The 18,201-nt window shown below is 35.7% G+C and overlaps 1 protein-coding gene across 1 annotated transcript in view; it reads left to right on the top strand.

The window, feature by feature from the left end:
• Positions 1-18,201, top strand: part of SEMA3E (semaphorin 3E) — a 244,988-nt gene that overhangs the window by 213,817 nt on the left and 12,970 nt on the right. Inside the window, exons 14-16 of the mRNA XM_025929642.2 lie at positions 1,627-1,793; positions 6,822-6,889; positions 8,451-8,590. Coding sequence (XP_025785427.1) covers positions 1,627-1,793; positions 6,822-6,889; positions 8,451-8,590 — 375 coding nt within the window. The remainder of the gene's footprint in view (positions 1-1,626; positions 1,794-6,821; positions 6,890-8,450; positions 8,591-18,201) is intronic.

The raw sequence follows: 18,201 nt of genomic DNA on the forward strand, positions 1-18,201 counted from the left end.
CACAAAAGAATGTGCAGTGAAACACAAACGCCTCTCCGCTTTACTAGAACCAGTTACTGGTGAAACTTTTTCCAGAAGTAGTTGGTACATATATTCCCTCAAATTTATTTATAAATAACCTTTTATGTTTAGGCGAACAAGAACATGCAACGTTCATTGCTCTGCTACTTGTATTTACTTCACAACAGATCTTACAGTTGATTCCATGTCATTCTCTCTGTATGTATCTTCGTTACTCTTTTAAATGTTTAGTGTTAATGTGCACTATTGGTTGGAGTGTAGATTGCTACAGCCAATATGGAAAACAGTGCAGAGTTTCCTCAATTTATTAAAAATAGAACCAGCATATGATTAAGCAGTGTCATTTCTGGGTATTTATCCAAAGGAAACAAAGTACTCACTCTGGAAGCCATCTGCACCCATGTTTATTGCAGTATTATTTACCATGGCCAAGACATGGAAACAACCTTAAGTGCCATCAATGGATGAATGGATAGAGAAAATGATGTATATATGTGGAATATTGGAACATTATTCAGCCACAAAAAAGAAGGAAATCCTTCCATTTGTGACAATGTGAATGGACCTTGAGGGCATTATGCTAAGTGAAATAAGTCGAAGAAATACAAAAACCATACAAACCTACTGATATGTGGAATTAAAACACACAAAGCAACAACAGAAAACGAATTCATGAATAGGACAGTTTGGCAGCTCCCAGAGGCAGGGGATGGGAAGTGGGCAAAATGTGCAGGTGATCCTAAGGTACAAACTTCCAGTTACAAAGGAAGACCTGGGGATGTAATGTATGCCATGGTGATTATACTAAATAAAAACCCTAATACTTATTTGAAAAGTTTTCACCACACAAGAACAATTCTACCTGTGTGTTGTAGAGTGTTAACCAGACTTATTATGTTGATCATTTCCCAATATGCAAATATGGAATCATTATGTATACACTGAAACTAATATAATGTTATTTGTTAATTACATCTCAGTTTAAAATATGAAACATGAAAATATGCGCCTGGTGGCTCAGTCGGTTGAGCATCTGCCTTCGGCTCAGGTCATGATCTCGCAGTTTGTGAGTTCGAGCCCCACATCGGGCTCTCTGCTGACAGCTCAGAGACTGGAGCCTGGTTCAGATTCTTTGTCGCACTGTCTCTCTCTGCCCCTCTCACAGTCATATTCATTCATTCTCTCTCTCTCTCTCTCTCTCTCTCTCTCTCTCTCTCTCCCAAAAATAAATTTAAAAAAACATTAAGAAAATTAAAAAAAAAAAAAGATGCAACAACAAAAGAGCATTTACTTATCCAGTCTGTTATTGGACGTTCCCCCAGGTCTTTTAAAAAGGCCTACAGCGTTAATTGATGAGTCTTTCTATTTAGGTAACAAAAGAAGAGTCAGCTTCCTAAGATTTTGTCAAGCTCAGTTAAGCAGTTTTGTTGCTCGAGCTTCCAGGTCTGTAGGAGTATTTCCCATCTTAGAAAAAATGGAAGTTTCGGTGTTCCATTATCCATCCTCAGTAACTGCAGTAATTTAAATGAATATTCACAGAGGTGAAGATCACTGAAAGTTCTGTCCGTTTCTACTAGTGGCCTCTCTGTTCTTTGATGTCTCTAGCAACAGCTGTATATCGGATCTGCTTCTGCCGTGGCCCAAGTGAGATTCCATCAGTGCGACATGTATGGAAGTGCTTGTGCGGATTGCTGCCTGGCTCGAGACCCATACTGTGCCTGGGATGGCATATCCTGTTCCCGGTATTACCCAACGGGCACTCATGCAAAAAGGTGAGAGAGTCCTCGAAGGGATATTTACCTTGTTTAGAAAACCCATAATATTTCTTAAAATATTTTTCTTTTTGCACACGTTCCATGAAAATACCCATGTTATTTTTGTTTAAAAAATCCGTCATAGTAATGTTTTGTTCATAATACAAGCTTTGAAAGTTGAATTTTCCCTGAAAATAACTCCTGTCAATTACTGTGTGGAGATTGGAGTGGAGCATGCTGCTGAGTCCTTTTTCTTTACTCATGTTTGAATCGACTCTTCTCCCGCCTGACGGTTTTCCTGCAAGACATGAAACCAGTTTGGATAAACTTAAAATGTGGAAATGGCAAGGCACCACACATGAGGGATTCAAAGACTTAAAAGAAAAATAAATAAATAAATTCTAAAATACATCCTGCATTCGCCCCGTGTCCTCTCAACCAGCTGGTCTTCATTTATTTCATTTTGAAAGTGAATATTTTAACTCCTAGGCAAATGCATGACCTGTATAATTAATGAAATGTGTGATTTAAGTCAACACAAATGAAAGGTACTTAAAGACTTCCAAACTCTAATGTCTACAATTCAGCGAGGTCATTGCCACTTGTAAGAGAAGGTAAATCCCGGTATACTTTGAACAGGAAATCTTGAAGTCCAGAAAGTATTTTGAAGGTTGGAGATCTTCCCTCACTTGAGCCGTATGAAATTGTTCATTCTTTGGGGGACAACATAAAGGAAGATATTTTTATTTATTATAGAATAAGCAATTTTTTTTTCTCCTAGTCAAGTGACAGAAGACAATATAAAGCAAAAACATAGGATTGTGTATAGTTTCCTTACTGAAAATTAATTTTTATTAATTTCAGTAATTTTGATTCTTCCACTGTGGGTTACTTCAAACCTTTTTAAAAATCTAACCCACCTTAATATAGTTGTTATTTTTATAAGTTCACATATATAGTAGAATCTCATTTTTAATAAATGTAGCCACTAATTCAGAAGTTTTGTTAACTTGACATTGGTTACATTAACATTCACTCCAATGTTATATATTATATACTTAATGAAATCATTATATACTTAATGAAAGTACGTAATAAACACATAGTGAAAAGAAACTTTGAGGGGACATTTGTAAACTAAACTTACCAACCATTTTAAAGAACTGAGCAAGGAGCACCTGGGTGGCTTAGTTGGTTAAGCGTCTGACTTCAGCTCAGGTCATGATCTCGTGGTCGTGGGTTCGAGCCCCATGTCAGGCTCTGTGCTGACAGCTCAGAGCCTGGAGCCTGTTTCAGATTCTGTGTCTCCCCTCTCTCTGTTCCTCCCTCATTCATGCTCTCTCTCTGTCTCTCAAAAATAGGTAAAAGTTAAAAAAAAAAAAAACAGTGAGCAAATTAATTGATCTTGTACAAATGCTTATTAATATTTAAAAACTCTTGTTAAGGAATATAGCCATGTTACTACGTAAAAATACTGTTCAATGATTTATTCACCCATTATGCTAACTACTGTACTATGTGCGAGGAGTATGAAGAAGAAGTCAGTACTCCTTGGCTGCAGGATCAGAACCTAAAGTGGAGAATGGAATTGGAAATAAGAATGATAGCAGGTCACTACTGAGCACTTACCACGCATAAGGTACTGAACTAAGTGCAATATCCATTATATAGTATTTGATTTTCAAAATAACCTTTGAGCTCAGTCTTGTAGTTAGAAATATGAGTCTAGTTAAAGGGAATTTATATAAAAGGCATAGAATGGTCACGGAAAACCATGTATTTCCATAGGTTAGGAGTAAAGTAGCTGGTTTGAAGGGTGGAAAGGTCATTTCACCAAAAATAATACAATTAATTATTTTATTGTTATTAGCAACAATAACAATGTTTGCAAGACTTGAATCAAATACTTATGAATTACAAGTTTTGTATTTTGTTATTGTAATAACATGCAGTAGGGGTGATGAATTCTAACTGAGCAGTTTCCAAAGCTAAATATTTCTTGATACATGGTGCATCTTATTAGAGTAGATATCCACAAGCTTGATGATATATTTATAAAGGGTGGACAAAAAGTTATTTAGTACAAGTTAAATGAAGGGGCAAAATCTTAGGAAGGAGCACAATGTTTGAGTCAGGAGCTGTGCTCATAAATGAATTAGTTCAGTTCAGTGACATGTAATGGAGATCTTTCCATGGTGTCAGATTCTTTTGAACCATCATCCACCCCTGGAGGAGAACATTTTGGATAGGCTCCAGCACACTAAGGGAAAATAGTTTGCTTTTATAGCAGCTCGTTTTTGCTTCAGACCTGACGAGCAGCAGAAATCGAAAACTAGTCATTAAAATAAATACTTTTCTGTTCACAGAGTGAAAATGAGTCAACAGAGAAAAAACATTAATTCACAATCCAAACCACTTGTTTAAAATAGTCTTCCAAAATACACTATAAGTTATAGAGCTAAATCTTTTACTTCCCCTTGCTCTCGCATTTTGTCTATTTCCGGTGTTCTCTTAAAAAGTTTCTAAGTGGCAAGAGATATAAGAAAAATATGTGACTTTGAGAATAAAAGGCCACTTTGATTAACCTTTCTAAAAGTCCTGAACACTTATAGTCTTTTTAAAACCCTGAAATAAAAGACAGTTATATTAAGATAGCATAAAATGAACTGAAACCTTGTTGGGGGATGTGATACCTTTTTTTAAAATGCATTCTCTTTCAGTGAATTTAAACAAAACTTTTGCATGCTTCTTATCCACATCTCTTATCTAGAACTATCCGATTCCATCTCCCCTCACTCTCACATCATTTGTGTAATAAACCTGATACAACATTTCTTCAAAGTAGAAACTATTTCCCATTTCACAGATTTACCCCTGCTCCATTATTCTTTAATGCTCAGTAGACTTTACATTCCCAGGACCAAAACAATACTTAATGGAGTGAGAGATCAACAACAGTGGTATAATTCTTACCCAGATCTGCTCTCAGTTATACATAGCTGTGTACATGCTAGTGTAACACGATAAAGAAGCGTAAAACTTTTAATTTTAGCTCCTTTTTTGTCAAGTTGTTTTTTCAATTTAAATCAATAGAATGATTCATACAGCAGTTTTAATCTTTATAAAATACCATGTTTTTAAGATAAATTCTTCTACAATCTCGATTTTGAAACAGCATGCTTTTGCACACAGGTCATAATTCTAAAAATTGATTGGAAATATTCATCTGCTTTAGCTTATAATATAAGGAAATACTTAAGCCATTGTTTTTCTGTTTTGTTTTCTAAAAGAGCACATGCACGTGCTCATAGGGGAGGAGCAGAAGGAGGAGGGAGAAAGAATCCCAAGCAGGTTTCCCATTGTTAGCGCAGAGCCCAACAGGGCTCGAACCTAGATCCCACAAACTGTGAGATCATGACCTGAGCCAAAATCAAAAGTTGGATGCTTAACCAACTGAGCTACTCAGGTGCCCCTAAACCAGTTTTTTTTAAGTATTATTATTATTTAAGTTAACTAAGATTTGAACTTATATGTGAGAAAGCACTCCATCTCTTGAAATGATGTTCCATTATCATCATTTGGAGCAGTGAGGAGAGCCTAGAATGAAAAAAAAAAAAAAAAAAAAATGAGACTGGACTAGATTTTAGATGTCATTTAGATAAATTTCATTTTACAAAGGGGACAGAAAGAACCAAGAAACAGACAAGATATGTATAAGATCAAACAACACGTGAGTGATGGCATTGGGATTTGAATCTGGTTCCTTTTTCAAATTTCATCATTGCATATGGTTAAAGCATCTCATTGTCACTTTGGAAGCCTCGCCATCTCCCTCTGTGGTGAAACTTCTGCTTTGCCTTCTGTTTTTCCCTCAATCTTGAAGAAATGCCATGATTTAGAAAAGCAAGTGGTATTTTTTGCCTTTATGTAATACTTCTATTTTTATCTCTAATCTAAATATACTGAGAATTTTGAGTTTAGAATTTCAGTACTAATAATAATTTCTATTGTTTAATCCCTCAGAAAGGTGCTTGCAAATTTAAAACAAGATCTGTATTATAAACTTTTTCTCCAGGGATAAAGAATGTTATTTTTTTTATTATATTTATAAGCAATCTATAAAATATGACAATACACCAGAAGTGATCCTAAATCTAATAGGCAGTTTTGAAAGACAGCCTATCAAATATGTATAACACACAATCACATTGAATAGAGGCAAATAATCTCTACACATAATATCTGAATAAAAGAGTAAGTTGAATATATTATTAGTGTATCTCTTTTTATTAAGTATATTTTTGCTATGTGATTATGATGAGAATCGAACAAAATATTTGGGTTCAATTACCCTTACCTTTTTTGTATGCATTTCCATTATATGAAGGAGTTTTATGATTTTTTATTCAAATAGTCTGCCTCAAATCCCATTGTCTTTTTGGCATACCTTCCCTACCACCCAAAACACCCATGTGAAACAGAAGAATTCTTGTGGCACTAGATTTTTAACAAAACATAAAGAGAGCTTTCTTTAATTATTGTTGGAGGGGGTTCCTGGGTGGCTCAATTGGTTAAGCATCTGACTCTTGTTTCCAGCTCAGGTCATGATCTCATGGTTCATGAGTTTGAACCCTGCATCAGGTTCTGTGCTGACAGCAATGGAGCCTGCTTGGGATTCTCTCTTTCCCTCTCTCTCTCTCTCTGCCTCTCCCCTGCTCTCTCTTTCTGAAAAAAAAAAAAAAAAAAAAAAAAAAAAAAAAAAAAAAAAAAAAAAACGAACTTTAAAAAAATAATAATTGTTTCAGGATCCAGAATTCAAACTTACATGGACACTTAAAGAGAAGTTGAATGTAGATCTTATCCATTGAATAACATTCAATGAAAATATGGGAAACTATGAAACTTGAATTTTACCCTTGTTTTGTATGACTGATCAATTTTTTTCAGTAGCAGAATACTACTTGTATCTTTTATGTGGTTGGCTGTATTTTAAAGTCTGGAAAATTGAAATCTGAACATCTCCTCAGCACATTTACTTTCTTCCAGGCGGTTCCGCAGACAAGATGTTCGGCATGGCAACGCAGCTCAGCAATGCTTTGGACAGCAGTTTGTCGGTAATCCATAGAAAATCAATTGCTATGGGTTACTCAGGGTGTACGGTGAAGAGACACTGGAAACTCTTTAAAAGGGTCTTTACTTTCTTTGTGATTGATATGTACTAGAACAGTGTTACTGCAAGTATTCCTTTTTTCTTCCACATAGTGGAATTGTAAAACAAAATTTTTAACTATATGTGGACATAGAATTTTTAATTACTTAGGAAAGTAAGTTCTGTATGCCACCACGAAACCTTGCTGTTGGACCTCACAACAGGGGAATCTTAGAAAAGATTCTGCCACAGTGATTTGTAGGACCTCTGTCTCCATCTCAACCAACCCTGGGAATATCTTTACCATGTTACATAACCTACAATAATCTTTTCAAGAGTGATCCAGCTTATATCAAGTCACCACTAAGCTTTGGGATAAAACAAAATGAAAAGCTTTAACTCTTCCACTAGAGTAAGGAAGCCTAGAGCTCAGGCTGATGGTGCATATGTGAGTTTCTGAGGGAAGGTAATAGGTGGTCTGATGAGTAAAGGATGAGAGGAAATTGCAACTCCAGCAAATGTAAGGAAGTCAGACAACACAGAAAACTACGCTCTTGACTCCTCACACCATGTTGGTGGTTGGAACAGGCTGTGATTTGCATCACCAGTTTTACCAGGAGGTGACAGAGAGATGAAGAATCATGACTGGGAGACCAGCATTGCTTATGCACAGTGCAGAGGTTACACAGCCTCAGTTCGCTAGACCCAAGGCTGACTGAGGGTTTGGTTCAGAATGTAAGCCTCTGAGAACATTGTCTGGAGGAAGGTAAGATCTTCATCTAGGAAGACTTAGGGGTCAGTTTTGAAAGTGAGGAGGACTCCAGCATAAGGGAAAAAATCCCAGGTTGTGGTTAATAAATTTGATACTGGTTAAAACACCAGTGAATATGTCCACTTGGTTTTATTCCCCACTGCAGTTAAGTGTACTTGCCCATATGCACATTAGAGTTCAAGTCCAGTGAGAGCCTCTCTGGACCAAGATACAGATTATAATCAAGAAGCTGTGGGTCATGAAGTCTGTAGTTCAGTTTTGTACTGTTTTCTTAATGCAGGAACCCAATATCTAGATAAAGTGCAATCCCTTGACAAAATCTCACTCAAGCTTGTGTTTATGTAATGCTGTATCACCTCAATTTCTGCCTTCTATTTTTGTTTGTTACCATGAATTTTGTTTATCCTGTGTCTTACATGAATGTTTGGTGCCCCCCTTCTCTTGCCTGCTTTATCAGTGGATATTGTCACTGATTCTCCATGCATTTAACACTGACGTACTTTCTGACTGACTGCCTGTCCTTTGGACCCACACTCCCAGTTACTTCCTTCTGGTCCTCTCCATAGCCTGCACTACCTTTTTAAAGCCTAGATTTTGGTATGCCATTGTCTCTAAATAACTACTTTAAGTGACTGTGCATAGAAATTAGCAGTAAGTAATGAAAGATACTTTGCTGCAAAGATATAAATAATCTTTTAAACATATTACTGGTAAAATTTAAGTCTTAAGGTTAATATTAACATGTATATTGTAGGGGATGCTTTGGATAAGACTGAAGAGCGACTGGCCTATGGCATAGAGAACAACAGTACTTTGCTGGAATGTACCCCACGATCGTTGCAAGCCAAAGTTATCTGGTTTGTGCAGAAAGGACGTGACACAAGAAAAGAGGAGGTAATTCATAGCTGCGAATTCACACCATGCTGTCTTGCATATGGTGTGTGATAGTAAATAGATGATGATTTATTGGTATTTAAAAATGAATTAGTCTATTATGCTATATATGTGTTATTTAAAGAGTGGATTTGTTTATTGTGTGTGATTTATATACATATAAATATTTTTAAATACACACATTGATTTCTATGTATATACAATTTATAAATGCTATAAAAACCTATGTGTATATTTAAAATGTTCAAATGTATATAAATAGGCATGTAAATATATATACATATGTATATATATCAAATATAAAGTGCCTACACATGTAAATAAATTACATATATGTATATGTGTGTGTGTGTGTGTGTGTGTGTGTGTGTGTGTGTGTGTGTATAAAATAAACTTGGATTCTGACAATTGGATTTTTATTCAGGAGGTACTCATAGTTTCATGGTTTTAGTATCATGTCAAAATGATAGTCTTAAATTGTATCACCCAAGGTAATGTTCTAGAAAAATAACAAATTCAAACACCATTAACATGTATATCTTAGACATATGGATAATAGAATTAAAACAACACCAGCAACATTTGTTTGATAAAGCAGTTGAATCACATATGAAAATTCAACATAGGGGTCCCATTATTGCCCACTGGAAATAAAAGAAAGGCATCTGTTTGTCCTTTTAGGTGGATTGACTGATAGAGGTTATATTTTTATTATGATCTAAATGAGAGAGGAATCAGTTGGGCTGCTTTTGTAGATGTAAGAATAGGAAGCATTTAAAATCTGTTTTTTTTTTTTAAGTTTGTTTATTTTGAGAGAACATGCATGCTCATGAATGGGGGAGGGGCAGAGAGAGAGGAAGAGAGAGAATTCCAAGCAGGCCCCTCACTGTCAGCACAGAGCCTGATATGGGGCTCAAACTCATGAACCGTGAGATCATGACCCGAAATCAAGAGTCAGATGCCCAACCACTGAGCCACCTCAGCACCCTAGCATTTAAATTACACATAAGGAATACTGTAGAGGCAGTTACTGGCTAATCTTTTTATGCAAGTCTAGAAATCTGCTTGTACATTGGCACAGTCAAGGGCATGAAGCAATTAGTGAAGGCAGATAAAGCATTGTTGATGCTAATGTGGGCTTTGAACTCAATTTTCACAAAAGTAGAATTATGAAAATAGAATGAAATTTGGTTAAAAGGAAATAGATATTGGTGAATTCTAGCAAAATGTTCCATAGTGAAAAGAAGGTTGCAAATTGAATTAGGGAAATAAATGTTAGACACCTGTCTTTGGACCCAGAGAGAAGTTAATACGTGCATAGTAGATAGAAAGTGAATCAATGAAGTCATCAACTATAGATTCCAAATGTACAGCACATTGACTTTTGATGCCTTTTTTTTTTCTAGTCTACTGTGAAACTAAAAGTATCACATGTTTTTGGTCCAAAATTATATAATACATCCTGGAAGATGATTAAATTTATAAATCCCAGTTTCCTGGGATAGTTATTACAGAGGAAGGCACTCAACAAAGGCTTTTAGAGATAATATAGTAAGGCATTCAGAGACAGGAAAATTCCCCTAAATTTTCATGACGTCATAAGAATAAACATCTGTCCAAAAATGTTATAGCCTATTGCTCTAAAATACATTGTTGATTTGCTACTAAAATATTTTCCATTCCACAAATCTGATGTGAACTTGATTTTTAAATTCCATCATAACTCACTTGGCAGGAGAGGACCTGGGAATATTCTATAGCTCCTCTGGTTGAATGGCTTCAGAAGACAGAGAAGTAATTCTTTCATCAGTGGTTTTCTTCCCTTAGTATGTTCTGTTTCTAATTTGGAACTCACCATAATCTGCCTCATTTGGAAATCCTTTCCAAATCATTTTGACATGCTGCATCCATCAATGTTCAATTATAAGCTTCTTTCTCATATTGTTAATATAATCTGCTTCTCCTTTCCCCAAATTTTAGTCCCTGTTTTTCAGATTTCCATGACTGATGTATAGTGATATTTGAAATTTTGAATTTACTCTGCATTAGATGTAATAATAATATAATACTTGGTTTCTGTATACATAGCAATATATATTGATTTATTCACAAGCTAGAACAAAGCACAAAATTGCTACCTTCTTAAAAAGATGGATGTGTATGCTTAATACACAAAGCAGAATAACTTTGTGTGTCCTCTGAGGGTTTTTTAAAAGTCCTAAATTTTAGAGTCTATTTTTGAAGCTTTTAGAATTTTTTTAAAGACCATTTATGTATAGATGGTAGTTACTATGGACAGATAGTTATTTTATTATCAAATCTTGACCATTGTATAATATATTTAAGTTTATCCACTCCATTTATTTCCTCATATGGAAGTGCTTTTAGACTACACCTGACAGTAGCCATCAAGATCCATCACAGACACTACAATCCATAAGTCATTGCTTTGCAGTCAGACCATAAGCTTTGTAAAAAATTTGGATTGTAAAAAACTGTGTGTGTGTGTGTGTGTGTGTGTGTGTGTGTGTGTGTGTGTGTATTCCTTTTCTGGAACCAAAATTTTTGAGTCTGGAACTTCTGTCTGCAAATTCAGACTCAGCCCTCTCAAGTTATCTGGAAACCACATATTGAGGTAGATAAAAATTTTGCTCAAATGAAGTTTTTGAAATGCTACATAGCTGAATTTCTAGAAAGCATCTAGAAATTCAATTACCTAGTTCCAGACTGGATTACTGCTGTTTTCTCAAAGATGCACTTTATGGTCTCCTGCTTTCTTAAATTCCACGCAAGAAACACAATCTCTGTACATTTTATGAATTCCATAAATGTTTATTGAAAGCCTGTTGTGTAGGTACTTAATAAGGAAGTATTTTCCCTAGACTCAATGACCTAGTTAGTTAAGATGTGCATCAGTTACTATAATATCCTGAGGGAAAAGATTTAATAGAAGAGGCTTTATAGGTAAGTCCATTCTGTGTGCATCTACTGACCACAGGAGCTGCAATAGTGGGTAGGTGACTTACCTTTTGTTTTTATATCTCACAAATGCACATTAGAAGTAATCAACCTGATCTTAAAAATGTGGAATGTGAGAGAGGTATAGGCCATAAACAAAATCTGTGACAGACCCAAGGTTTGGACTCAGATATTCCTGACTCCATAGCTGAGATGCTTCACATTTAATCATTGTCTAAGTACCGAGCGATTTGCTATGTGCATTTTATAGATTGTACCGTTTTATTTGACATGATTTACATGTGACATAATTGAAACACAGAATGTTTAATACCTTTCCTGGTTACTGACTGCTAGTAAAGTCATCTCAAATCCAGCTGTCTATGTTCTTTCTACTAAACCACACAGCCTTCTTAAATTGGAATGCTAAATACAGTTTCAGATGCCCTGGGACATGGAGCACATGGAAAACCTTATATAGCAGAGATTCTAGAATATGACACCTGAAAAATGACCCTTATACTGCTTGATACTGCTTGATATGTATATATACATATATATAAAAATATATATTTTTATAATATATATTATAAATATAACATGTTAAATATAAATATAAAATGTAAATATAAAATATATAAAATGTAGTCATAAAATATAAAATATATAATATAAAATATATAAAAATTTATAAAAGTTTTATTTTATAAAAATATATAACTAAATATAAACATACATTAAATATAAATATATTTTTATAATATATGTTATATATATATATATATATATATTATATATTAAGGATACCAAGAATCCTTATTATACAATATATGCATCAGTGTATTTTCATTGTCAATTGCCCTTCAAGGCTTCTACTCTATGCCTGTTGGTAGAAGAGGACTATATCAAAATAAGAGTCCTCAGGGGCACCTGGGTGGCGCAGTCGGTTAAGCGTCCGACTTCAGCCAGGTCACGATCTCGCGGTCCGGGAGTTCGAGCCCCGCGTCAGGCTCTGGGCTGATGGCTCAGAGCCTGGAGCCTGTTTCCGATTCTGTGTCTCCCTCTCTCTCTGCCCCTCCCCCGTTCATGCTCTGTCTCTCTCTGTCCCAAAAATAAATAAACGTTGAAAAAAAAAAAATTTAAAAAAAAAAAACAAAAACAAAAAAAAAAAAACAAAATAAGAGTCCTCAATCATTTGAGCAATGTAGATAGAAAACCTAGAGCATTCCACTTCATTTTCTTAGGTTTTTGACTAAAATAATTAATTATTTTGCAATTAATTATTAATCATTAATTATTTTGCAATTTATCTAAAGAGCACCCAATATGTCTTGTTTTCATAGAATGGGTATTCTGAAGAACAGAGGAAGATAATGAGAATCATGAAAATAATAGTAATACAACTAAATAAGAACCATATTTAATGTATCAGATGATGATAAGAAGACAAATACAAGAGAGATTACCTGCAAGGGGAGGTTGCAATTTTAAAAGGGTGTTCATAGAAAGTCTTACTAAGAAGTTCACTAAGTGACATTTGAAAAAGGACTTGAAAGAACTGAGGTAGTAGGCCATATGGCAGCGTTGGAGAACTTTCTAGACAGTAGGAACAGTAAGTGTAAAGGCCCTTGAGATGCGATGCACCTGATATATTCAAGGAACACCAGAATGAAGGGCAGTGTGGCCAGAGAGAAATGAGCAGTAGGGAGAATAAGACACTATGAGTCAAAAAGTAAGGTAAAGGACCCGCTCATGCAGGGCTTTTAGGCTCTTATTAAAGGCTGTGGTGTTTGCTCTGAATTAAATAGATAGCCATTGGGTTGTTTCCAGTGGAGCCATGACATGATCAAAATTCGGTTTTAAAATGATTGTTTTAGGGGTGCCTGGGTGGCTCAGTCGGTTAAGCGTCCGACTTCGGCTCAGGTCATGATCTCGCGGTCCGTGAGTTTGAGCCCCGCGTTGGGCTCTGTGCTGACAGCTCAGAGCCTGGAGCCTGTTCCAGATTCTGTGTCTCCCTCTCTCTCTGACCTTCCCCCGTTCATGCTCTGTCTCTCTCTGTCTCAAAAATAAATAAACGTTAAAAAAATTTAAAAAAAAATGATTGTTTTAGTTATTGTATTAAGAATATAGTATGTGGAGGTGGGGAGAAAGACAGAAGCTGGTAATCATTGAGGTGTTAGGGACATAAGCTTTCATATTATGTGATGCAGCATTAACTCAGTGTGCCTTTATATTCAAGGTCAAATAATGTACATGTGGCTGCCTCATACACATAATAGCAATGGGATTTTCACATGCCCTCTGTTATTATTCAGAATCCTGAAGGCTATGTAACTTCTCAGGTGAAATGAATACTTTTTCAACTTTCTGGTCTCCTCTCTGTTTAAAGTGTCTGCAATTAGTGTTTTGAGCTCAATAAATACTCAGAGAAAGGGTGCCTGGGTGGCTTAGTCGGTTGAGTGTCCAACTTCAGCTCAGGTCGTGATCTCACAGTTTGTGGGTTTGAGCCCAACATCAGGCTCTGTGCTGACAGCTCAGAGCCTGGAGCCTGCTTCAGATTCTGTGTCTCCCTCTCTCTCTGCTCCTCCCCAGTCACGCTTTGTCTCTCTCTGGCTCTCAAAAATAAATAGATGTTAAAAAAATTTTAATAAAATAAAACATTGAAAAACAATTTTAAATAAAAAATACACAGAGGATACCTTAATTGGTAATGAATAAAGGCCTTAGCCCTTTAGAAGCCTATAGTCTTAAAGTGAACACAAGAATGTAAACTGATAATTATATTGTTGAGTATATTGTATATATAATAAATATAATAAAAGTTATGTTGGAAGATGAGAAAAGATGGGGTACCTGGGTGGCTGTCGGTTAAGTGTCTGACTTTGGCTCAGGTCATGATCTCACAGTTTGTGACTTCAAGACCCACATCGGGCTCTGTGCTGATAGCCCAGAGCCTGGAGCCTGTTTCAGAGTCTGTGTCTCCCTTTTGCTCTCTGCTCCTCCCCTGCTTGCTCGCTTGCTCGCTTGCTCGCTCTCTCTCAAAATCATAAAATGAACATTAAAAAAAAAGAAACTACGAGAAAAGAAAAACTGTCACCCAAAAGGTTGGCTATGGAGGTTGCATGATAGACAATCAGGAAAATATTCAAGGCAGAGGTGACATGTGAGCTAGGTCTTAATGGATAAGTAGAAGTTAACTACCAGAGAGAATAGGATGAGCATATGTGATGGGGATGAGAAACAATGTGGTATGTGTAGATCTGTGGCTGGAATGAGGATACACAAATGAGTACACAGATCAAGGAACCATTTCACTTTATTTATAAGCCAATGAGAACACCTTAGACAAACTTTTAGACACATTACTCTTGAATCTTGTTTGTAAGCTTTGAGGATAAGTGGGTGTCACGAAGACTGTTTAAGAAGGTATTTCAGTAGTCACATGGAAGACTTTTGACCAGAACTGAACAATAGTAGTAGGAATGGGGAAAAAAAAAAAAAAAAAAAGCTTTTCATTTTTATAAGAGAAGACGCTGTGCATTTAATTTGTGAGATACAAGAGAAGCAGTCATAATGATTGACATGTTCTTTGGGTGTTTTGGTAGTAGGTGGTGCAATAACAATGATTTAAAGAACACAGGGAGGAATACAAAGTTTAGAAGATGTTGAATTCATTTTTGGCCATGTTGAACCGAGGTCTTCGGTAAAGCATTTAGGTAGAGCTTTCCTGTGGTGTATGTATGTTCAGGAATATAGAATTCAAAGGAAAGATTTGGAATGGTAAGAGATATGTGAGAGACATCAGCAAAGAGGTAGTAATTAAATTCATGGAGGTAATAAAAGTAAGAATAGTATAGCAGCAGTCATTCTTCAATATCACTTACGGTGTTCCTGGCACTGTTCTGTGAATTTTACATATTTTAATACTTTTAATCCTTGCAAGAGTCTTATGAAATACCTGGTATTGTTGTCCCCAATTAATAGATAGAGAAACTGAAGCACAAAGAGATTGAGTTACTTTCACAGTATTACATAGCCTGTGAAATGAGTTTGAGTTTCAGACCAGATACTCTATTTTCAAGTCTAGACCCTTAGTCACAATGTCATGGTACCTCCAACTGTGTAGGTTACCTTGGAGAATGACTAAATAAGAAGTGATTTTTTTTTAATTTTTTTTTCCAACGTGTATTTATTTTTGGGACAGAGAGAGACAGAGCATGAATGGGGGAGGGGCAGAGAGAGAAGGAGACACACAGAATCAGAAACAGGCTCCAGGCTCTGAGCCATCAGCCCAGAGCCTGACGCGGGGCTCGAACTCACAGACCGCGAGATCGTGACCTGGCTGAAGTTGGACGCTTAACCGACTGCGCCACCCAGGCGGCCCAAATAAGAAGTGATTTTGAGCAAAGCCTAGAAGCAAGGCGAAAACCCACATCCCAGGAAAAATTAGAAGACAAATTCTATAAGACAAAGTGAAAACTTTGAAATTTTTAGAACATAAGTACCTAGTGTCCAGTGAGAATGTGCTCAGTGGAATGGTTAAGCTAGGAGCCATCTAACAATAGGTTAGCTGATGAATGAGGCTGTGGGGAATTAGAAACAGCTAGTGCCGTGTATTTTACCTAAAGGTTTGAGTGAGAAAGAGGTCAACAGAGAGAGACAAGAGTAGAGAGAACTTCCAGGTTTTTTTGACTTAAGAAAAAATGTGACTTAGTCATGTTTATAGGTTGAAGGGAAGAAGCCATAAAGAAGAAAATGTGAAGCTAATTGATGAAGCAAGAGAAAGAGTTTGTGGGAGACAATATAGAGAAAAGTTAAGGAGTGAGTTTCAAGAAGGAAGAGAAAAACCACTCATTTTCTGAAGGGGGAAAAAAGAAAATAAAGATTTTATGTATGTGGATAAGGAAGATAATTTCGTCCACAAAATCCAAGTTTAGCTGTTCCAAATTCATTCCATAATCATTTAAGTTTGGAATATCAGTTCAAATCTTCTTTATATGTATAAGGATATATAAATTATATTTTTGTAATTTCAGAGGACAAAACTGTTATAAACATAACTAAAGCACTGGAAATAATACATGCTAGTTTATGAATTCTCAGTTCCATATACTTGAATTTATAAGCTCCCAAAATGCAAAAATTTCATCATGAGTAACATTCCAAAGGAAAGGAATTCATACTTGTTACGACACTGGTTGGACAATTGAAGTATTTCTCTGTACATTTCTCTTTCTCTAGAATGCACAAACACTACATTTTAAAACTAAGTAAATGAGGGAAAATTTACTTATGTATTTATTGCTTAGTTTTAAATGTTTATTCAGTATGTGTACTTCTCAGTAATCATGATAAAGAAAACCTTAGTTTGTTCAAGCTACTCATAACATAAGTAAATAACTTTTTACCTTAATACATTACTCACTTTGAATGTTGTAAGTTTGGAGTATATGATTTTAACCTGAAGATAGAGTATGTCTTTGAACCTGATGACGATTTAAAGCAGAAGTTTGGCAAACTACAGTCTGGAGACCAAATCTGGTCTCCCACCTCTTCTGTAAATAAAATTTTATTTGAAAACTGCCACACCCATGTGTTTACCTAGAATCTGTGGATGTTTCCATCCTATAACCACAAAGTTGAGTACTTATAACAGAGACCATATGACCTACAAAGCCCAAAAACCTTTACTATATAGCTCTTTACAGGAAGTTTTTTGGCCTCTGATTTGAGGTAGAGTGAAGCTTTATTAAATAAGTATTATTCTGAAAAATATCTCTGTATTTTGGAGAAAAAATATTTTCATGAATAACTAAGCCACCATTTTGTGCTGAGCACTATAATGTCATTGGAATGAGTTTTCATTAAAACCAAACTATATGAATAGTTTCTTGGAGTGTGTGTTTCAGACTTTGTTCATTAGACCTTTACTGATAAAACCAATGTGTATCCCAAAGACACTGTAAACAAGGTAGAGTTCCACAAAGAAATTGAATAAATGTACGTAAAGTCCAAGTGAAGAAATGGGGCGGGGGGGGGGGGGGGCAATCCCAAAACATATAAAATATTCTCCAAAGTGGTAAAAGGCAAGAAAGTTGCTGGCCCATAAGATCAGCATCACAATCTATTCTTTGGTAAGCATGGAAGTTTCATTTTCCCCTTAATCCTCATTGATCTTTCCATTGTAGATTCTTTATTTAAGGGAAAATATTTTGTGTGTCTGCCTGTGTGTCTTAAAAATAAAATCTCTCACTTTAAAATAGCTGATTATATGTATTGTGCAGACTGCTTAAATAATGCACAAATGCGCATGTTCATGTTTATTATAAAAAATCCAAGAGAGAATGTAAGTTGACATCAAAACCCCAAGACTTCAGTTTCACCCCACTCTCTCAATTCTGTTTGTTAACTGGATGGCACAAGTTGTCACTTTGAACTCTGCTTTCAGACCACCTACTGAGTAGGATAAATTCATCAGAGTCATCTAATTACTGCTGAGAAATCTAAGAGGCATGGTTATCTTATCCGCCAGCAGTCCTTTCCAGAGTTCACTGCATCCACACAGAATTTGTACAGCTTTAAGTAAAACATAATTTTATTGATGATTCATCGCATTGTGGAGACAGCTTCTCTTGTAAAAACAGAACAAAGAA

The sequence above is a fragment of the Puma concolor genome, chromosome A2, assembly GCF_028749965.1.
Source record: "Puma concolor isolate L17-30 chromosome A2, mPumCon1.1.hap2, whole genome shotgun sequence".
In the NCBI taxonomy this organism is placed as follows: domain Eukaryota; kingdom Metazoa; phylum Chordata; class Mammalia; order Carnivora; family Felidae; genus Puma; species Puma concolor.